This window comes from Orbilia oligospora (assembly GCF_000225545.1).
Source record: "Orbilia oligospora ATCC 24927 unplaced genomic scaffold scaffold00083, whole genome shotgun sequence".
In the NCBI taxonomy this organism is placed as follows: Eukaryota; Fungi; Ascomycota; class Orbiliomycetes; order Orbiliales; family Orbiliaceae; genus Orbilia; species Orbilia oligospora.
The window spans coordinates 78916-94043 of record NW_011645640.1 but is presented as its reverse complement, the minus strand read 5'-3'; the positions used below and the strand labels follow the sequence as shown (position 1 = coordinate 94043).

The 15128-nt window shown below is 46.2% G+C and overlaps 5 protein-coding genes across 5 annotated transcripts; 2 read left to right on the top strand and 3 right to left on the bottom strand.

Annotated features, from left to right (window-relative positions):
• Nucleotides 1-1459: 1459 nt before the first annotated feature.
• AOL_s00083g22 (uncharacterized protein) lies at nucleotides 1460-3202 on the top strand (the record flags this gene model as incomplete). Its single annotated transcript, XM_011125202.1, has 5 exons — nucleotides 1460-1656; nucleotides 1710-1869; nucleotides 1937-2317; nucleotides 2370-2705; nucleotides 2777-3202. 5 exons carry the CDS (start codon nucleotides 1460-1462, stop codon nucleotides 3200-3202), a joined length of 1500 nt encoding a protein of 499 aa, XP_011123504.1.
• A 461-nt stretch (nucleotides 3203-3663) lies between these two features.
• AOL_s00083g21 (uncharacterized protein) lies at nucleotides 3664-5105 on the top strand (the record flags this gene model as incomplete). Its single annotated transcript, XM_011125201.1, has 4 exons — nucleotides 3664-3717; nucleotides 3850-3927; nucleotides 3996-4322; nucleotides 4392-5105. 4 exons carry the CDS (start codon nucleotides 3664-3666, stop codon nucleotides 5103-5105), a joined length of 1173 nt encoding a protein of 390 aa, XP_011123503.1.
• A 380-nt stretch (nucleotides 5106-5485) lies between these two features.
• On the bottom strand, nucleotides 5486-8066 carry AOL_s00083g20 (uncharacterized protein; the record flags this gene model as incomplete). Its single annotated transcript, XM_011125200.1, has 4 exons — nucleotides 5486-5535; nucleotides 5626-6855; nucleotides 6915-7871; nucleotides 7982-8066. The coding sequence occupies 4 exons, from the start codon at nucleotides 8064-8066 to the stop codon at nucleotides 5486-5488; spliced, it is 2322 nt and encodes a 773-aa protein (XP_011123502.1).
• A 2147-nt stretch (nucleotides 8067-10213) lies between these two features.
• Nucleotides 10214-11751, bottom strand: AOL_s00083g19 (uncharacterized protein; the record flags this gene model as incomplete). Its single annotated transcript, XM_011125199.1, has 4 exons — nucleotides 10214-10678; nucleotides 10775-10846; nucleotides 10937-11333; nucleotides 11435-11751. 4 exons carry the CDS (start codon nucleotides 11749-11751, stop codon nucleotides 10214-10216), a joined length of 1251 nt encoding a protein of 416 aa, XP_011123501.1.
• Nucleotides 11752-12459: 708 nt separating this feature from the next.
• AOL_s00083g18 (uncharacterized protein) lies at nucleotides 12460-14252 on the bottom strand (the record flags this gene model as incomplete). The annotated part of the gene is made up of 3 exons (XM_011125198.1): nucleotides 12460-13795; nucleotides 13878-13982; nucleotides 14122-14252. The coding sequence occupies 3 exons, from the start codon at nucleotides 14250-14252 to the stop codon at nucleotides 12460-12462; spliced, it is 1572 nt and encodes a 523-aa protein (XP_011123500.1).
• Between the last annotated feature and the right edge of the window lie 876 nt (nucleotides 14253-15128).

The following is a 15128-nucleotide window of genomic DNA, read 5'->3' as shown; positions in this document are numbered from 1 at the left end:
GAGAGGATATCCAAGGCACTTCTGTCGCTGGTATATATCTAGATATCTATCAAAAGATAATCGATAATCAATAGATTATTTTGTTTTTTTCAATTGGGCTTAGATCAAATCACTTGATTCTAATACGAGTAGGGCGTATCTGCTCTCAATCCAGTATAAGGGCGCCTAGGTCAAGGCATATCTACTAATGAAGACATCATGTAGACCATAATCGGTGGGCGCCTTGGAAGATTTTGCGTTGTTTGTGTGGTAGATAGCCCGGCGTCAGGCCTGCCAGTCAAAGATTCAGAGCATCAAATGTGGAGCCAATTGCTAACCACTCTGCACCATTTTTATCAGAAATCTTCGTGTTCATTTGTAGGATTCGGGGATTGTTTATTCTGATTCCACGAACTCTTTGTAAGGTTTAAATTTCGCAGGAAAATGATGTGCAATACAATGGATCCGATGACATGTCTCCACAATAATGCCTTTCAAGACGTACTCTGCAAGAAAAAGGAGCTCCGGCAAATACAGCCTATCCAATCAAGTTGTATCTATCCCAAACTATACTCCGGGGCATATCCCATTACTGAGATCCCTTGCCGTCTGTTAGGTTTTGGACAATCGTGATATATCGATATAATTAGCATATGCTAGCATGCAGTGTACATAATCGTGTGGAGTTCCACAACACGTTGCATATTGCAAGGCTAGCTAATTTTGCCCATTGGTTTCCAAAAATCTGATCCTTCATGATCATGATATCGCAATATGCTACCTAAGACCTACTAAGGCTTTCTTCGTAACCATTTTAAAAGATTGAAAATTCGAATTCTGATATTTTCAAATCGGATGCAGAGTTAGCAAAGTCGGCTGGTTGATGTGTTCAACCCCATGCGTACAATACTCCGGTCAATTGCATGCGGGTCCCATGCAAGGAACATCGAACAAGGCTGTATCCGGGCCTAAGGGCCTCGATTTGGGACAAACGTCCGTTTGACAATTGTGTTGTGATACGCCACACTCTCGTAGGGCAACGACAACACAGTGTTGTGGCTGTTGTTGGCTGCGCTTTTGGGAGCTGCACAGCTCGCGTCTAATACAGTGTAGGTACTTAGCTCCCCGCCTCTCCCACTACACAGTCATACTGCAACTCCCCCAACATCACCAACTTCCCTCGCGTCACGACCTCACAGCGTTGAAGCTCTAGATAGTTTCTAAAGGATTATAGGCTTCGGATTTAACCTACCTTTTCCTAGTTTCTGAAACGGTATGTCAAGTTTAGTTTGCTATCAAGCGGAATGCCTTATCTGCGCAACATGGTTCGCTAAGGTACTAACTTTATGGATGTTTAGGTAGTAGTAGTTTACCACGATACATCCTTTATCCCAATAATCATCTAGACTATCGAATTTCCACATCCCATCTCCTTTGCTCTTATTCACCTCGGAGTTGGTACCGGTAGCAAGTCTCCAAGATGGAACGGTTCATCGGAAGCGTTTTAGCCTTTCCGGCTTCACCTGATCTGACGCCTGCCGAATATAACAAGGATCTAAAGACTCTAAATGACATTCTTTCAAAATTATCCGCTCAAGCCTTGGTCGGAACCCGAGACAGTGACCCCCTGGAGCTCCTTGATAATAGAGCAAATAGCTTAGGTATCCTTTACGCATTGTAAGGCTCAGAAACACCTAAGTCTTGTGACCTAACTAACTAAGAGGGAATAGCTTCGCACGTCTATCCGTCGATAAGAACGAAATTCATCAGCTATGGCCCAAATTAATTGATTTCTTTTCGGAATTTGATGGCAGACAGATAAAATTCTCGAAGGACCAACTATTGGCCGTCCTAAAAGTCTTACTTCAATTTTGTGATGCTTGCAATAAGGTATTACCTTCTAGTCGGAGCCCGTTGTTCTGTAAGACTACATGCTTATGGTTCTTCCTTAATGCAGCCAATTCTTGCCCTCAAACCTCTAGAACATACTATTACTCAACTCAACTATTCCACTGGCGCAAGGACTTTCTCATCGTTACATACTAAATTTGTCAAGAAGTGTCTTGACGCACGATCTTACCGTGCTGCCCTTCCAATCTTGGACATTGATATCGAGGAATTCCCAGTTAAGGGAAGTGATAAAGATGTTAGCTATAGAGAAGTACTCCAGTATTTCCTCTATGGGGCAATGATATACATGGCAACGAAGAAGTGGAGACGAGCAAGCGATTTCCTCCAATTTGTTCTTTCATATCCTGCCATTGGAACGACCGTCAGCCAAATCCAGGTGGATGCCTTCAAGAAGTTTGTTCTGGTAACTCTCATGCTTGAAGGAAGGGTACAGGCTTCCCCTCAGATCTAGACTCGTAGACTCCGCTGATATTCGATAGAATTTTCAACTGCCGAAAACAATACCACAATCTACAGCAAGAGCCTGTCGTATCGTGGGCAGGCCATACGAGGCATTTGCGACAGCTTATGCCACGGGTAATCCCGATATTCTTCGACGGGAAGCTGCCCTGGTTAAGGAGGTTTTCCAGACGGATGGGAACTGGGGAATTGCGGAACAGTGTCTGGAGAACTTCCGTAGGCTTGGAATTAAGGCTCTGACAAGTACCTACTCCACCCTCAGTATCGAAGCCATTGCCAGTCGCGATTTAGATGTCCTTGGCTCTAGAGCCAGTACTATTTCCCCAGAAGAGCTGGAGCGGTATATTCTTGATATGGTGAGGCTAAAAATCCAATTCATTTTGATCCGGTAGCATAGAATAACTAATTACTTATATACTTCTTACAGATTGACCGGAAAGAAATCAAGGCTTCCCTATCTCACTCATCTACAAACGATGGCTCCACATCATGCATGGTCTCTTTCCACGATCTACCTGCATCCGAAACAGACATCCTCAAAGACTTGGAGGCTCAGATCGCCCGAACGGTCCAAATCACAAACCAAGCCCGACAACTTGATAAGAAACTTGGCTTAAGTAAGGAATGGATCAATTTCACAAGCAAGAAGCGCGGAGGCCCTGGAGGCGCCAACGACCATGTTGACCAAGGCTTTGAAGAAATGGATGACTATCCAATCCAAGGCCGGGGTGGGATAATCGATATGGCAGCTATCGCCGGTATGGTCGGTGGGGTGGAAACACAAGGGTTTCAAGACTATATGGGAGCATATGATCCTGCCGACGACGACATGCAACCTGATTATGATGACTAAACGACACCAAATTATAAATGCTTGACTGTTAGTCGGCCTCGAACCGGTGGTATTGCTGTATCTTCTGTGATATTTGAAGACTTGTTGTTCATGGCGGTGTTCTGGTGTTTCTTTTGGGAACTGTTGCCTAAGTAGTTTTAGCAGTACGTTCAAGCATGGAGATGTGAGAGAAGATGAAAAATAAAATCGTATCTACTATATTCAAACCATAGCCTGCTAGGCCAAATTAAGTTAATACTTGAATCGTCAATGGTTCGGAAGCTGTAGAATACCTATATATATGTCGCCATGTAAAATAGACCGTCATCTTGCATCTACAAAGTTACATTTTGGTGTTGCTTAGCTGTTATCAAAAACAGCCCACCTCACCAACCCACTCGCTCAAAACTATCACCACTACCACAATCAACGTTGCCGACCACTAATACTAAAGCTATCTCCCACACCATACTCGCCCAACCATGGGCAACGAACAATCGCAAGTCTCTGGAGGCCATAATCGGTTCGGATTCCGGGTAAGCAACCAGTCAAAACAGCTCACACCCCTTGTCTTAAACCCTAGAATAATCCGTAGCTCATTCCTTCAACCCGTCACCCAGGTCGTCTAATCCTTTCTGGCTTTTATCCTCTCTCTTCAATTCATATAGGTTCTCAGGAGCATCAAACCCGAAGTACCGTTAGAACCATGGTTCGATTTCATCTGCGGCATCAACGGGCGCGAAATTGTACGACTCCCTTCCAAAACCCACAAGGCGCGAGACGATAGAAGTTTTAACTAGAATAATAACGGCAGGATGACGCCGACCCTCGATTATTTCAAGAAGAAGTCCGGAATTGTGCTGGCTATTCTGTGACGTTGGGAGTATGGAGTGCTAAAGGTCAAATACTTCGGAATATCACAATACCATTACCACCGGTTACTGAAGAGAGCCCGTCGCCGCTGGGAGTTTCACTGAAATGGATGAGCTTGGGTGTCGCGGAGGATGTATGGCATGTACTGGATATATCGCCGGGAAGTCCAGCTGAGGTTGGGGGATTGCTACCATACAGCGATTACATCATTGGGACCCCGCGTGGGGTTGTCAGAGGAGAAAGTGGATTGGGAGAATTAGTTGAAGATGTGAGTTAGCCCGCCGCTACTGGTTTTTGACATTTTACTGAATTCGGACCTTTTCCTCAATTACAACAGCATATCGACCGGCCTCTTCAACTTTACGTCTACAACCGTGAGTTCAACTTAGTCCGCGAGGTGACTATCCTCCCTCGAAGACACTGGGGTGGCGATGGTGCACTCGGCTGCGTCCTTGGATACGGCGCTCTCCACCGACTCCCGCCTCCGCTCGAAGAACCCCTAAGCCAGCCTGGCGAAGCAATATTCGAGTACCCACCCACCGATGCGGCATTCCTAGGTGGCGAACCAGGTCCAGAAGTAACGACATCACAAGATGGATCAGCGTTCATAACCCCTGCATTCGCTTTACAAGGCCAAGCGACATCACCTCCCCCAGGAGCACCGCACATGTTCACACCGAGTGACGCATATGCAGCAACAAGGAGTCCACCGCCACAAACGTCTACTCCTCCCGTTATGATGGATCCTGCGGCTATAGCCGCTTTGCAGAGTGGTCGACAAACACCCTCAACCCCGCCACAACCGCCACCAATGAGCTCTCCGTATTCACAGGGTCAGAGTGGCGCTCCGGGGGGTGGACCGCCGCCTGCGAGGGCTGGGAGGGGGAAGAAAGCTGTTAGGAGTAATAGAACAAATCTGATGGATGCTTATATGATGGAGGAGGAGAATAAGAGCAAAGAGGATGATTATCAGGTTGATGCTGTTGGTGGGGCAAAGAGCCCACCCCCACCTCCTGGAGGAGCAAGGCCGCCGCCACCGAAAAAGGCTTGATAAAGAGGCAGCGTGTTATTTTATGCATCATGATCTCAGTGTATATTTCATTGAAAACAATGCTTATATTCATTTGCTTAATTGAATAAATTGTGAAGTGTATAGGATTTTAAAAATCGATCAAGTGCAGCATACTAATCGCTACAATGTACTCGCTGAGTTACCTATAAAGAATGTAGACCCTCCGGGCTTTCTAAGCTTCCAAAAAAAAAAAAAAAAACGCCTCCCATAGATTCCCGTTTAGATAGATTTTAGAGTCAAAAGGAAACAACCAGAGTTTTGAGTGCCTGGTAAAAAAGAAATTTAAAGAAAATGGAAAATCAAACTACCAAAGCGAAGGATTTGGTGTTCTCTCGAGATACTGCAATATATATCGACATCTAAAAAGCGAAGATAGCACTTTGTTTTTTGCTCTTGCCCAAAGGATAGACTAAATTTCATATATTAGCCTTGACCTGTATAATATAAAAGGAAGGAAACACCTGTCTAAGAAGAAAGAACGAGATTGGAAGATACATACCTATAACACTGCTCAAAAATAGGCCGAAGCTGATAGCCACACTGATAGCGACTAGCCCTAGGGCCAACTGACCTGCTCCTCCATCAACTACGAATCCAGACTGCGAGTTTGCACCGGCGGCGATATTAATAGAATCGGCGTCCGCTGGAATCATCGCATTCCGTCCGCCCACAATCGTCATAGCTACTGTCAAACCACTCATCAACGACCCAGAGCTAGCGATCCCACTCTGCACCTGTAACAATATGGCGGGTACCATAGCTGTAAACGCCGCTTGGTGGACCACTCTGCTATAAAGATTTCCCAGCACACCAACAGTCAATGCTGCCAATCCATTTGCAACTTGTGGTGTATGCGGAAACCGTCCTTGGGAAAAGTAGTTTACTGTATATCCCAATAAACTAATAATCAACATTGCAGGTGCCTGTTTCCATCTTGCTTGGTTTGCGAGTAAGACGAAGAAAGTAAACAACGGGACGTAAAAGAATCTAAATTCTTGTAGATTCTGATCCAAACATTCCGTTAAATTCGTTGCACTTGGGTCAACAAAGCCGTATAGCGCCGTTCCGATGGAGATACCGAACCATAGCAGTACGGAGTAGATGATTGCATAAAACATTCGGACCGCTCCAGCCACCAGCTTTTTACTCTGTAATTCAAGTGCCCCGAGAAGGATTGCATAGCCCGGTAGTAGCAACGGGGCGATTGCACCTTGAGTTATACCCGAAAAACAGAACAGTTCTTCTCCGTTCATTCTTATACTTCCAAATGCACGGGCAAAGAAAGATACGATGATGGTACCCATGATCTCAAAGACGTTTGCAAACGCTTCGGATTTGGGATTAATCACCAATCCCATAAGTGCCACCACCATACCCAGTAGAAATGCGAATGGCAGGTCTTTAACCCGTGCATTGAATAGAGGGGCAATAGAGGCAGATGCGCCGCCGTATAGTAGAACTTTGAACCATACATTTCTGAGTGGGGGTTTTCGAATGAGTTTCTCGAGTTTCTCGGTGCCGGTTTCGACGGAGATGACATCGTGAAGTACTTCTTTGTAGATGATATGGATGTACTGGAGTTTCCCGAGGTCTAGAGATGTGCCACTTTTGACGACTTGAACGTCTGAAGTGTGAGTCTGGGGATCTTGGAAAGATATTATTATAGTGCCGGGGAGGTAGACAAAGGAGGCATTGACTGCAAGAACCGCAGCGCTAATTTGAAGGAAATCTGATATCGTTAGCTTAGATAATAGGACCATGATGCATTTTAGGAAAAAAGAATCCTACCTTCAATACGATGTGACGGGGCTCCACAGAGCATTAATGCTCGACAAAGTTTTAGCAGATACTTCTGCCGCTGCAATGTCTCTGCAATATGTACTGTGATGGTAAGCTCCTCGTTCCCTCTTCCTTTAAATCTCTTCGCCAAAGCTTTTAACCTCTCTCTTTTCCCCAACTTCGAGGGTCTCTCCCCCATCGACAGCACAGATGCCACATCCCCCACAACTTCCATTGTCGGTGTCGCACTTCTCGTCTCTGGTATTAATGAAAACCTCGACATGGAAGAATGTTGATACCATCTCGGCCTCGCCGAGAAACTCTTCCAATCATCGTCATCACTGTCACTACCAGTTCCTGATTCCTTCGCCATCATTGCCATCTGCATTTTCTCCTTTTCTGCTGCAGTCTCTGGCTGTGCTGACTGTCCACTTTCTGTTGTAGCTTGTTCACCCGGAGTGGCAGTTTTAGCCCCCACTGCGCTTTTGCTCCTCGATCTTGGAGATCGGGGTACCGATTGTGACCTATAAGCTTCGGTTCCACCACCCGGTCCGTATAACTGTAGTAAGCTCGATAACACACCATTTGCCGGTTCTCGTCGTTTAAAATACATCGCCAAATCGTCATCCTCGTCGGTGGATATATCGGAATCATCATCGTCGTCGCTATGATATCCTGGTGGTTTTCCTTGACCTTGACCGTGACTCTGAGGTCCTACTAATTCTGGTGCCTGCGCACCTGGTTGTGAAGTTGTATTCGGCGGCACCGGACGCGGGAAAGTATTCGCATGCCGACGAACTAAGTTTTCTGCTTCAGGACCTGTAGAATATCGTGAGAACAAAGGGGGTGGGCTGATATCTTCGATTTCATCGTCGGCTGTCGGACCACGCGCGGCGGGGGGTTGTGGGGAGACTGGATATGGGAGGGGTTCGGTGTTGCGTCTGTCATGGCGCTGACCGGATTGTACTTCAATTTGTGGGTTATGTTAGCTTTGTACTCAGTATGGTATCCTTTTCTTCGCGATTATTATAAGTTTAATATCTCGGAATTGGGGAGAAGGAGGGTTCAAAACGAACCTGCTGGATCTGCGAAAGGGTTATTCGAAGCTAGTGGGTTACTGCTTGCACCTGGAGTGCCCGCAAGGCCCGGATTCGAGGCCATCTTGGTCTAGTATATAATTAAGCTTCTTGCCAAATCTTGGTATTATCAAACAAAAATGCATAAAAGAGAAAAGCTTAGATTAGGAAAAACAGAGTCGAATGATCGTCGTATGATACTTCTCGTATTTAAAAAACAATTCCCATGGGAGAAAAGGAATACAAAGAGCTCTTAGCAGAGTAGGCCTTAAAAAATAAGACCCAGGTCAGTAGGGGCGGGTCCAGCGCGTGGGAATTAATGGGGGGGTTTATCGAGATTTCAGCTGGTGCTAAGCGTGTCCTGTACACCAATATAAACCGTTCGAGCTACTATCACAGGACGGCTGTGCTATTTTCGCTTTTCTATTCTACTCTAAATTCGCTTGACCTATATGCCCTAGTATTGATTTTGATGGGCGGGGAGGGATCCCTGGTAAGCAACTAACTCCCATACCCTGCGGACATTCTGTGGAGCGTATCTGTGAATTTTTTCCTGTGACTCGGCTTGTCTTGAGAGGTTTCACAGGAAAGAAATCTATTCTGTACTACACGCTAGGCTTATAGATACCTAGGAACAGAAGCCTTGGGGCATAAGCTCAATTACGATCTTCGTTTGAGGTACATGAGTCAAGGTACGAGGCATTTCACACCAAGGGCTTGGAAGGATTGCTTGTTATTCCACAGAGAAAATCCGTTGAAGATTTGTGGGTCCCCGTTTGAATAATTGTGCAATCGTGTGCGAAAAGACCTGGAGCCAAGAAATACCGACATCGAGCTGGAGTGCGGCTGAGTTGAGGGTTTATATTTGTCAAGGTAAGTATAGTATACCCAGGTCGGGATCAAAATACCAGATCCCTGCCACTGCACAAAATAAGCATATGCTTAGGTGGACTATTTTAGGTATTCTCCCGGGGCGATGTTTTTCGTTTGTGCAAGATACCTTAGGATGGTATCATCCAAACGATTTATAAAGTTAACCTAGCCCTAGCTCAGATCCGCCAAAGCTTGGGCCATTTTCGTCTTTTCGAAGGATAGCTAGTCTGAGGTTATGTGCCGAGTCCCTATTTTCGTCGAATTGAATCTTTGATCTTCGAAGTCTTGGTTTCCCGATGTATATATATATCTGCATGTAATCTGGCCCGTTGATCGTGGGCTTCATATGATCATGGAAGGTGAGATTATGCAGATTTTGTGCCAACCGAGGCCTAGCCAGGGTGACCTTTTAGGTATCCAATAAAGGCCTGCGGCAATCGTATCGAATATTAATCTTCGCCATAAGCAAAACATTCCTCCAATGCAAGTGCAGATGTCATATTCAGTGTCGTATAGTACCCTGGTAGCCGAGTCCGTACAACTAACATGACCAAATTCAGCTTTGCCGGCCGGAATAATTAATGAACCGTCAAATACTTGGCCAGGTTCATGAGTGTCAGACATGTCAGGGAAGCTTACTGATTCTTCTCAATGCAATCTATAGCCTCTTCAGGGAATCAACCTAATACACCCCATGGCAAATATGCATATAGAGCCAGAATTAACCAGTCCCTGCTCGCGCGTGTAGAGTAAATGGAAAAGAACCGATTCGATCGAAGGGTTTAAGCTTCTAAACAAAAGTTGCGTTGTCGAATGTTACACAGGCCGCTCCGCCAACAAATGCTTCACCAGGGCAGCGCAGTGTCGACCCCAATGAAGTGGATATTTCAAATGGGCAAGCCACTCTCAGCCAATTTACAACAATTTACAATACATTAGGTACCCTAGGTACTTACCTACCTAGGCACTCACTTAAGAATTCGCTTGCTTCGGTATATAGTACCTATGTCTAAATGTATTGGAGTACAGAGTAGCCCGAAGAAGAAGACGAGTTAAAGGATATATGTAACATGGTGAGCAGAATCTAATCATGGAAATTATAATACGAAGCGGATGAAAACAAATAAGGATAAACCAAAAATACTAATTATGAACAAAAGAAATAGTATCCAACGCCAGTGCCGACCCCTTCTTCTGCTTTTTGTTTTTTTACTGTCTCGGGAACGCCAAACACGTTTTGTATAAACATGTACTTCCAAATTCACTGCCTGTTCCGTCCGAAGGTGAACATTTCTATGGCGTTCGCTGTACCTCCTACCGCAAACATAAGACGTCCCTAAATTTAAACATTTTCAGCATCTATTTCTTGCCTCTGCCCCTGGTCTTCTTGGCCTGTATTGCTTCTTCTTCGACTTGATCGGACTTCAATGCAGCTTCGTCCCAGTCAATATCGTCCTCTCCATATTCGTTCTCAATTGGCTCTTCTTTCTTTGCCTTCTCTTTCCCTTTGGCCTTTGGAGCTTCCTTTTTTGCACCCTTCTTCGCGCTAGATTCCTCCAGTGCCTCGGCTTCCCTCAGAGCTTCCTCGTCATCGTCAAGGGAGGGCACCTCTTTTTCATTATTGATCTTGTCTTCAAACTTCTCAGCGATCTCATCTGGTATATCATCCGCTGGAGCCGCTGGTTTGGTGGAAGTGGAGGCCTGAGCCTTGGACTTAAAGAGTGGCGTATTCTTGGGGTTGATAGAGTTCCAGTCAATTGGGCCGTCCTCACCATACTTCTTCTCTAACCATTGGTTGGCCTGTATGAAGTGCTTGACATCTTTCTGTATTTGGTGATACCATTGTTAGAATAAACTAGAGGACGTAATATATAGATAAAATGGGATTTTTTATATATTTTTTTAAAAAAGGGGACTTACGAATTTGACCGCTGCAGTGGGTTGTGCCAACGGGCTTGGATGGCATGATGATAGGATCAAGTGTGTATCTTTCTATAACCCACCATTCCAAATTAGCTGGCATTCTCGTAGATAGATACCTATATATAAATCATTTTTATATTGAATACTTGATATACTTACGTTGATCTTCGCAATCCTTCCCTGAGCTGGCTTCCCCCAAGCCATAAACACAACCCCCTTCATCCTCTTCTGCGCCACAATCTCGATAACCTTCTGTGTAAACTGTTCCCATCCCTTGTTCGCATGGCTGTTGGGCTTGCCAGGTTGCACAGTCAAGCAAGTATTCAACATCAATACACCACGTTCGGCCCATGGTGTCAAAAGACCAAGTCTGTTCTCTGGGGGGCGGAAAGACGGGTAGTCATTTTCCAAGCAACCAAAGATATTCCTAAGCGACGGTGGGGCAACTGTCGGCGGTCTGACGGAGAAGGAGAGGCCGTGTGCTTGCTTAGGGCCATGGTAGGGGTCTTGACCGAGAATTACAACTTTGACTTTGTCGAATGGAGTGTGACGAGACCTGGACAACAAGTAAGGGGTTAGTATACTTTTTAAAAAAAATAAAAAAATAAAATAAAATAAAAAAATGAATGACAAAGATATACGACGTAATGTACATACCAAGAGTAAACATCATTAGCAGGTGGGTATGCTCTATTCGCTTTAAACTCTTCCTTCAAGTACGCCTTGAGTTTCAAAAACGATGGATCAAGAAGGGCATCCTTGAGCACCGCCAACCAAGAAGCATCCAAAGTATCGATTTCAAGCTTCAAGAGCTCTCTCTGTTGGGGCGGGAGTTTAGCAGCCCATGCCGCCTTATCAAATGGCGTTTTAGATGAGCTGGGAGCAGCGGAAAAGAATCCGGTGATAGTCGCCGCCTTTGGTTTCTTCCCTGCGGCGGATGAAGCGGAATCTGTGGCTTTTCTTTTGGCCGACATGGTACGTATTTGGTAGCGAATCCGAACACGATAAGAGAGGCGAATCGATAATGCAGGTACAGCGGGATGGAGATGCTCTAACAGGTGAAGTTTTGAGAAAACAGTCCTAGGCACTCTGCTTGGGAAGAAGATTGATAGAATAAGATGTTCAGGAGAGAGGCCCTGTTCTTTCTCTGCTTCGTCACATTCTTCATCCGGCTCTAACACGACGCACTGAAATTTTGGGGAACCGGGAAGACGCGTTTTGGGTGAGCAAGGTCCCACGCTATTGGAGACGAATCTCGCCAAAATGGCATTTTTTCGCCCGGAGTCACACATTCTTCATGCACCTTCACGCCTTTTTTCGATCCGATTCGATTCACGCGATCACGATTGCGGCTGAAAATTGACTAACTATGGGAATCAGGTTACGTCTCTAAAGCGTTCATTGGAAATCATAACTAATGCATAATATACATGAAAAGGTTGTCGTCGATAAAAGACATTCTTTTGTTAACCCCGATAGAGCACGTAGAAAAAAACGAACAAAAAAGAAAAGGAGACAAAAGCATGCAGAAAGCTTCAAAGACCAGGACTTATTACCCACATTACAAAGGAAAGGGATTGAGCGGGAGGGATGGAGATGGTATGGATATCTTGTGAGAGAAGATGCAATGGTATAATTCCATCACTATTCTAGTGAGGTTTTTAGGGATTATTTTATTTCGTTTACAATTCATCGTGCTTGTCAGACTCAGCAGCGGCCTCTGTCGATGTGGAGGCTGGGCCGGGTTCGTCACCGGACTCAGTGGCAGCTGGGGCAGCCTTTCCAACATCTTCAGCGGCAGAGTCAGCAGGTGGGGCGGCCTGCTGGGCAGCGAGAGCCTCGGTAGCATCGACACCGTGGGTACCGCTCTCCTTGATGAACTTAACGAAGTCCTCAACAGTTCGGCCACCCTGGTAGTCAATTGGGGATCCCTTCTTGCCAGCTGCGAAGAGCTTGATTGTGGGGAAGCCCTGGATCTCATCTGGAACGTCGTTGAGGGTGGCATCAACCTTGGCGATGACGACCTTCTTGGCGAATTCTGGGTTGTCGAAGTAGAGCTTTCCGAGTTCCTCGTACTTGGGGGCGAGGGCCTTGCAGTGACCGCACCAGTGAGCATAGAACTCAACCAAGACGTCCTTCTCGTCGTCTAGGACGATATCCTTGTAGTTGTGGGCAACAACGGTGTGGACTGGACCCTCCTGCTTAGCTGGGACCTCTTCGGATTTGATCGATGGCTCAACCTTGCCCTCGGAGAATTCCTCAACGAACTTCTCGATGGCCTCGACGGTAAGATCCTTAGTCTGGTCGAATGGGTACTTGAAGTTCTTGGCGGTGTCCTGGATAGCAAAAGCAGGCCACTTCGACTCAAGGTTAAGGTTCTGAGCGTGGGCACCGAAGGCAGCGGCATCAATGGTAGCAACATTGATCTTGCCCTTGTACTTCTGGGCAAGAGCCTTCAAGCCAGTGACGTACTTGGTCTTTTGCTCATCACCCTCAACGAAGATGTAAGCAAGTGGGATACCAGCGGACATGTATCCGGCATAGGTCTCTGGGCCGACTTCACCAATGAGTGGGGTGGCGGTGGTCTTGACGAAGGTTGTGATGGCCTCGGCCTCGAAAGCACCGTCGTAGACAGTCTCGGGCTCGTCGAATGATCTGTAGACAACAACGCCTGGGGCAGTGATCTTAGCAGCCTCAAGGAGAGCTGGGTCCGAAACGGCACCGAAGAGGTAGTCATCACGGTGCTTCTCAGCAATGGCGGAGAAGGTCTCGCTCGACTTCTTATCGTCAGCATTGAAGTAGGCGACAACAACAACCTTGTCGGAGGTCTTGAAGGCTTCAATGGTATCCTTGGTAAGGACGGAGACAGCTGGTAGCGACTGCTTGGTCATGTAAGAGACGATAGCGTCGGCCTTTCGCTGTCCACTGTATGGGGATGGGTTATCCAACGAGCCACGGAAGATCTTAAGGGTGGGGTATCCCTCAACACCCTGCTTCTGGCAAAGGTCGGCTTCCTCACTATATGATATAATTCGTTAGTACTCTGATCGGTGGGTAAGGTATATATGTATATATATCGGCGGTTCGATTGATTACGTACGTGCAGTCAACCTTGACGACCTGGATGCCCTTGGCCTTGAGCTCAGTGGCAGCAACCTCGTACTCTGGAGCAAGAGCCTTGCAGTGTCCGCACCATGGAGCATAGCTAGGAAGCATAATGTTAGCAAACCATTTGTTCTTTTTTTTATTGTAAATGAGTAGGTGATTATCGGATCAGATAGTGGACACGCTTTTGACGCGGTTCCCTAGACCTAATCGATATCGAAAGGATATACCAAACTTACAATTCAGCAATGACAAGGTTGTTCTTGGTGATGAATTCGTCGAAGGTATCAGTCTTGAGCTGGACGACGTCGGAGGCAGAAGCCAACCCGACGGCAGTCACCAACGACAGAAGGATCTGTTTCGAATGCATCTTGATTGATATTTGTGTGTATGTGGGGGGGTATAAAACAGAACCGAATAAATAAGTCAAAGAGGTCCTCAAAGAAGTTCAACAATCAATGTGAAGATGCAATTGCCTGGTGGAGGAAGAGAGAGGAGAAGAAGATGGAAGCTGGAAGAGTGAGATGGAGCTGGAGAGGAGGGGAGCTAGAATATTTAACTGGATGTCGGCCGGGCTGTTTTTCAGGTGTAGAGTTTCAGCGCTGGAGAAGAGGTTTATGTGTTCACTTCTGGCAGCTGGCCGGCTCTGCTCGCGAAGACCATCCATCCATGCTCGACCTCACATCAACCTCCAAGACAGTGCAGCCATAGCCAAAGCAACAGCCAAAGTACCAAGTCTGTGCCCGCACAGCCTATTGCTACTTAGGTACACAGTACACAGTATCCTATGCTCTGTAGCCGGTGTATCGGTGGGACTCGACAGGGGTTGGGTTATTATCTAGCCCCTCGCTTTACGCCAGTTCCTGAAGCATAGCATGGCCATGGGAATTGATTATCCTAGGCCGGCGATGAGGCCACGGCCAATAAGCTGTGCCCCGGTTATACTACAACTTCAGTACGAGTTCGAATTCATGACATTGTATTGAATTGGGGCAAGCTCGAAACTACAATTGCCCGTGCTCATGTCCTTCTAGACTCAGAACAGATCTCAAGAAAGCTGTGCAGCTGCGCAGTTAGCTGTGATTCAGACTCGAACCAGCTAGTTCGATGGCAAACCAATTGCCTGTTGCTTGGATAATCCGGTTCTCAAACATGATTCGGATCAAAATCCTCTTCCTTCCGACTACACGTTATACGTGAGATGCTATTTTCAATAGCAATTGCAACCGCAACATGAACATCATTT